Raw genomic sequence first — 6,111 nt, forward strand, 5'->3', positions numbered from 1 at the left:
TCACCTAGTGCAGGTTGCCCAGGACATCTTCCAGGCGGGTTTTGAATATCTCCAGAGAAGGAGACTCTACAACCCCCCTGGGCAGCCTGTTCCAGTGCTCTGGATAATATGATGGAATTTCAACTTTTTTCAAGATTTACTTTTGCTGTGTAGGATACTGCAGAATGCCTTCCTTCAAAGGTATTTTTCTTTTTTCTTCTGTTAGCTTGTTTTGCTGTAGCTTCTCTACACCACACCTCCCCTTTGCTTGCTGTCCCCATTTCTCTGAATGGCAATGGTTTTGAGAAAGTTTCTGGAAACAGTTAGAGGACTCCTGATAACGAGACAGTGACAAACCCTTGGCTTCCAAGCAGCTCTTCAAAGAAGACTAGAGTGTCTTTGAGACATAGTGTCCATACAGCTCCTTACTGTCTTTCAGTTCCTTTTGAAAGAGTTACTTGGAACTAGACTGCCCAGTTTCTGGAAAACAGTTGTCTTGTAATAAGTCATCTCAAATGCAGCTAGTGTTTGCTTTTTTTCATGTTTGCTATTGCATGGGAAAAAACCTGATGTGTAACGGGCCTTAATTTGGCTCTCTGAGTCTGGAGAATACTAGAACTACAGTCTGGGCAGTGCAGTGATATTACTGTTTCTCTCTGGTGACCCAAAAGTCCTCACTGCAAATTCTACCATAAAAATGGCTTCTTTAAGCAGGAGCTTACAGTGGCTTTTTTAGTGTGGTTGGCATATTTTTTTTTTAAATACAGAACAAAACTGATACTGGCTACATAATTCACTGGTTCTTCTAGACAGTTTTCTTTATTCAAGGACTGAAATCATATTAATTATTAGAACAAATAAAATTTTATATTTTCCTCACTAAAGTGACGGATGTCTGTTGTTACAACACTATGAATGCCCTGATCCAAGATTCATCTAGAAGCTTCAGACTGTGCACTTCCTGCTGTGAAGTAAGCATTGTTCTTGAAGGTGATCTGTAGTGTTTCGGTTCAGTTCCAAATGTGAAATTACTTGCTGCATCTGGATTTAAAACTTCTGTTTACAGCCTGGTTCCATAGTAAAATCTACCTCACTTATTAAATACTTGCTGTACTGAATTAAGAAGCAGAACTTTGGGCTTCCTGAGAAGTGCGTGTCTTTAGATAAAAGTAACTCCAAAACTTCTGGTAAACACTGAGTTTGCGCATGGATCCCTAGATAATTGAATACCATCAGTATATACTTTTTAGAAAATGTGTTTTTTCTTGGGACAGAATTTAGAAGTAATTTAGGGAGTAACAAAATTCAGACTTCTTACTACCAGAAGGTTCAGGAATGCTCTATAAAATGGTTTCACCTCACTGTTGGCTGTCCTTGTTGTATTTGAGAGTTGTTATAGTTCTCAGAATTATAAGTTTCCTTGATCAAGAAACAATGACAAAAGATCTTAAAGACATGTATCCTATAAGACTTTGCAGGAGATTAATCTGCTTTTAAGCAGGTGGGTATATTTGCATCTGAAAACCACACTTAAAAATCATTAATCTGTTAATAACCTTAATTTCACCAGGTTTTTGTTTCTGAAATAAATCTGGTAAACAACTCTAGATTCTCTCCTAAGGGTAGAAAAGTTCTTCAGGAATAGCACCACCAGGGTTTTTTGAGCTGTTTGGTAGAAACAATGTGTTACAAGGAGTGCTCTAGGCTGTGCACTGAAGTGGACTTCCTATTTGTGTGGACTAGGTATGTCTACACTGTTTACCTCTGACATTCTTTCTGGTGTGACCTTCAGCACTGTTTTGGGTGTGCTTTCTAGTATTGTTCCCTGGTCTCATCGGTTATACATAAAATACTCTGCAAAATGTAAATTGTAGTATCCTGGTAGGAAGGGATGCTGAAAGAAGGTATTAAAAGGCTATAACTGTGGTACCAATTGCTGTTGAACCAAGCAACTGCCAAACAATCAGTAGGTGTTCTCAGGGCCCTTCAAATAGAAGTCTACCATGCATCCACACAACAGTCTAGGAAACTACTTGCTTTGTGATGATACACTCTTTTGGTTTTGTTTTTGGTTTTTTTTAATTGGAAATTTACTGGACAACAGGATATTAATCTTAAAACATAGTTAAGTAAACCAATTCAAGGAACTGCCATAGTTTACATTCACATGGTATTCTGGGCTGAAGCAGGTAAGTGGTGACTGTAAGAGCATAGTCATGTGGAATAACCCATTCCTACAGTCCCAGTGCACTTCAGAATAGCTCAGTTGGCTGTGCCAACACTGATGTGCTGAGGCACGTTTCCTTTCAAGGTATAGAAAAATATAAAATAGTAGGAACTCAATGTAAGTTTTTGATAGAGGCTGTCACTTGCATGTTGAGATTGATGAACAGCCATGCCACTTTGCCTGTTACACTGAAATACTTGGGCATTGCCTAAGGCATTTGTAGTTGATTTGCTGAAAGCTTTCAAAGGTGACTGTCCTAGAGCTTGGACTTTCACATGCAATTTTGCAAAATGCAAATGTAATGGAAGTTATTTAAAAAAAAAAAATCTGATGAAGGAGCAACTAAGTGTGTTTTGGTGTTTTTTGGGTTTTTTTTTTTTTTTTTTTTTTGAGAGGAATGTAGTGCAAGGGAGTCTTTCTCACAAACTCTGCCTTTCTTTTAAAGGAAAGCTCAATGGTAGCCTAAAGTTTTTGCATGTTTGTTTTTTCTCCCTTCTCCTGGACAGAGTTTGACCTTACCAAGCAAAATACATCTGAATGGATGCTAGCTGAAGCTGTGAGCCCTGAATAATTGAGTCCAAAACTTTTAATTCCCATCAGTGGAAGGCTAGGGTTACTGCAGCTAGCATGTCTGCTAGGAACAGGTGATGGTAACAAAGGCTACATCAACGCTGAGAGAATTTCAGGACTATTCTAGCACACAGTGGAAACCAACAGAGTTGTGCCTCTCATGAAATGCAAAAATAAAAATAACTGTTACTGGCTATGAATGAGCAAAGAATACTTGAACTTCTTTATTAGTGATCCATAACTATTTCCTTGTTTAATAAAACAGGTTTTTGTATCGGAGAGCAAGGCATCAGCGTCTCAAGATGTAGACAATTTTTACAACTTCGCTGACATGCAGATGGGAATGTGAAGTTTAACATGAAGGTGTTCACATACGGTTTGTCTCGGCACTTGTACGTCACTTGGCTTGAATATTGCAGTAGTGTCTGGGAAGTTTTGTCATTTGGTTTTCTATTTCTTATATATCCCTTTTATAAAGCTGTCAGTGGTTTTAATACTGTATTACCTGAACTGGAGTACATGGCATAGCTCCCCAGATGCGTTGTGTTTGAAACTTGTATTTCAATTCCAGAAACAATGGAGGTTTTCTACTAACTTTTTACAGCAATTTCTAAACTTCTGTTGACATTTGAATGTTTCTTGTCAACATCTAATGGTAAGACATCTTTGAAAAGTGCAATGCTTATCCAAATTTGATGCACTAGTAATTGTTATCTTTAACTTGGACACATTGTTTAGAAAGTGCATTTATGTGAAACTCGCTGTTCAAAGCTTTCCCACATGCAAATTTGTCTTCACTGGGGGCCAGGGAGGAAGCTGTAGTCGTTGACTTTTTCTGAAAGCCTAGTCTGAAATGAATTCTCCTTATAACATGCTTTCAGAAGCAGTACATGGCTTATAAAATGTACATCTGGCTTATTCTGCTTCAGCATCTTCTTTGAATAAAGTTGTTTGCAGCAGCATTTATGCTGAGAGGTGTCATAACAGCATTCTGGTAAGTGAGCACTCGCCAGGCTCTTCTGCTCTCAGGTGAGTTCTGAGCATGAGTGCTCTGCTGAAGATGCTCCAAGGTCCACTCAGGGTCTCTGGCAATAAAGCTGCCTCTGGTATTTCCAAGTCATGCATGGGATATATATGAGGTTCTGCTGGACTCGGAGCAATGAGTCTCTGGCACTGTTTTTGTTTGCTAGAAGGGACATACAGCAACCAGGAGTCAGAGAAGGGCTCTGATGGTATTACAAAAGCCCTTTCTTGCTAGACCCCAGGAGAAGGGTTTTACACTCAGTAGTAGTACTGAAAATTTGGCTGTAAAGTACTACACACTGCTGTAGGGTTTATTTTGGATTAATTCTAAAAACAGACTGAAGAAGTGCTACTAGCATTCTGGGAGATGCATTTGAATAGTGATCAGTAAAGATGCTTATTGCTATGTAGTGCATATTGGAATGCAAATCTATATGTATATTAAATACATGATTTCTCGTACTACATCCTTACTGATTTTTCTACATCAACTTAAAGCTTATGTCCAAGTTTACAAGCCCTCTGTAATACTTGAACAGATTATGTGTGCAGGCTCACAAAACCAAATTTCTTAATTAAAATTGTGGCTTGCCAATTTATGTAGCCTTTACAATCTGTTGAACGCACTGGGGCTGTATGCAGGTGCTAAAGCAATAATTTCCTCATTATGGTCATCTGTCAGAAGGGAAGATCTTGTGCATCTTAACTGAAAATGAGTCTTGATTCATCAGACTCTCAATTCTGGAGCTCCAAAAGTGGGTGGCTAAAAACACATCTCTTCTAATTTTTTAGAATTTGCACATGAAAGAATCTGTTCTCCTGAAATTCATAATTCTGTCATGCCAGAGAAATGTTCTGAGCTGTCACTTTGTTGCTACTAGGCAAATGCTTGCCCTTAGTTTAAACTATATGTCAAGAATATGTCCTTAGGACCTCTTATTAAAGATCGCATAGATTAAATAAGGAAGAGTATCTCCTGAAGTCACTAAACCATTGGTGTACTGAAGGTAAGAAAAATGTCGCTTTTGTGAAATTTTTTTTTTTTTATTTGACAAAGCGAAATAAAATCAAACTGCCATCAGAATCTGCCTGGTAGTGGAAATTACCACTTATTTGCACTTAGCCAGCCAGGATTTTTTTTATATGTGTGAGGAGAGGCTGTGAAAACAGCTAAAAACTTAGATCGGTCTCCAAAGTACTAGTGCAACTTGTCAATGAACACTTGCAGGAATTATTCTAGACACATAGAGTGTTTTTCTGGTATGGACAGTACATTAAAATTGTGTAATGTGCTTCAGAACTGTCATTGTGTAATTTAGCTAAGCAGTGCATATATTGGACCATCTTGGTCTCTAAACTTTTACATATATTTCCAAACTTATATGCTGACACATGATCATATGTATGTTTATAGTGTATTTTTTGCATCATCAGCCTGCTCCAGAAACAAAGTCCTCAGTTGATTTTTTTGTGACTATTTTTGCTGGAGGATAGGATGATTAACTGAAAATTAATCTAGGCTTGAAACAGTGGAAAAACTTTTCTATACGGAAAGAGCAGGGTGTTGCTTTTTTTTTTTTTTACATTGATAGCCTGCTTACCAACATAAATGGGTTTTGATTTAAAAAACAGAAAAAAAACCTAAATAATGAAGGAGTTTCTCAATCCAATTATTTATCTTTTGACTTCAATTTCTTGCTAACTGGTGTTAAGAACACTTCTAGCTTAAGCATCAGGTATCATATGTGTTACAGAACGGTACGTGCTTCATGTAGTCTTTGTATGTTTGTTGTATAGCTTTTTTATGTAATTTGAACTGTGAATGTGATTCATAATAAACATTGAAAATCTAAACTCTGGATTCTGGAAGACTTTTTAAAATGATAAAATATTGCAAAACATAATTACTTTATATGAAGTATAAAAAACTTAATTCCATGTTTAAATGGGGACTTTAAATAGATACAGCTAATTGAAGATAAGCATTAACTCTGCAGTCATCCATCCTCCAAAAAAGGTGAATTTTTGACAGCTGGGATTTTTCCCTAGGATCACTGAAGATATGATTAGCTTTACACTGCAGTTTTCCTAGTAAAATATGGAAGAAGGTATTCTTATATCAAGCTGTAGAGATATAAGTACAGAGATTCTTGGATGGAGATTGTTAAAGCACTTCTCCTGATCTGTGTGTACATGCAGTTGTTTCTGTTTGTTTTGGTTTTTTAACTTGTAGCAGTCTTGTGCTTTTTAACTGTCCTTACCTCTTTAGGTGCTAGATGCATTCTAGTGATGTGCTCACAGCAAAACCAGAT

At 37.3% G+C, this 6,111-nt stretch overlaps 1 protein-coding gene across 1 annotated transcript in view; it reads left to right on the forward strand.

Annotated features, from left to right (window-relative positions):
• Positions 1 to 5,625, forward strand: part of RP2 (RP2 activator of ARL3 GTPase) — an 11,650-nt gene extending 6,025 nt beyond the window's left edge. Inside the window, exon 5 of the mRNA XM_009637456.2 lies at positions 3,042 to 5,625. Within this exon, the coding sequence (XP_009635751.1) occupies positions 3,042 to 3,125 (84 nt within the window). The 3' untranslated portion in view covers positions 3,126 to 5,625. The remainder of the gene's footprint in view (positions 1 to 3,041) is intronic.
• Positions 5,626 to 6,111: the final 486 nt, after the last annotated feature.

The sequence above is a fragment of the Egretta garzetta genome, unplaced genomic scaffold, assembly GCF_000687185.1.
Source record: "Egretta garzetta isolate BGI_Z169 unplaced genomic scaffold, ASM68718v1 scaffold370, whole genome shotgun sequence".
NCBI classification, from domain to species: Eukaryota; Metazoa; Chordata; class Aves; order Pelecaniformes; family Ardeidae; genus Egretta; species Egretta garzetta.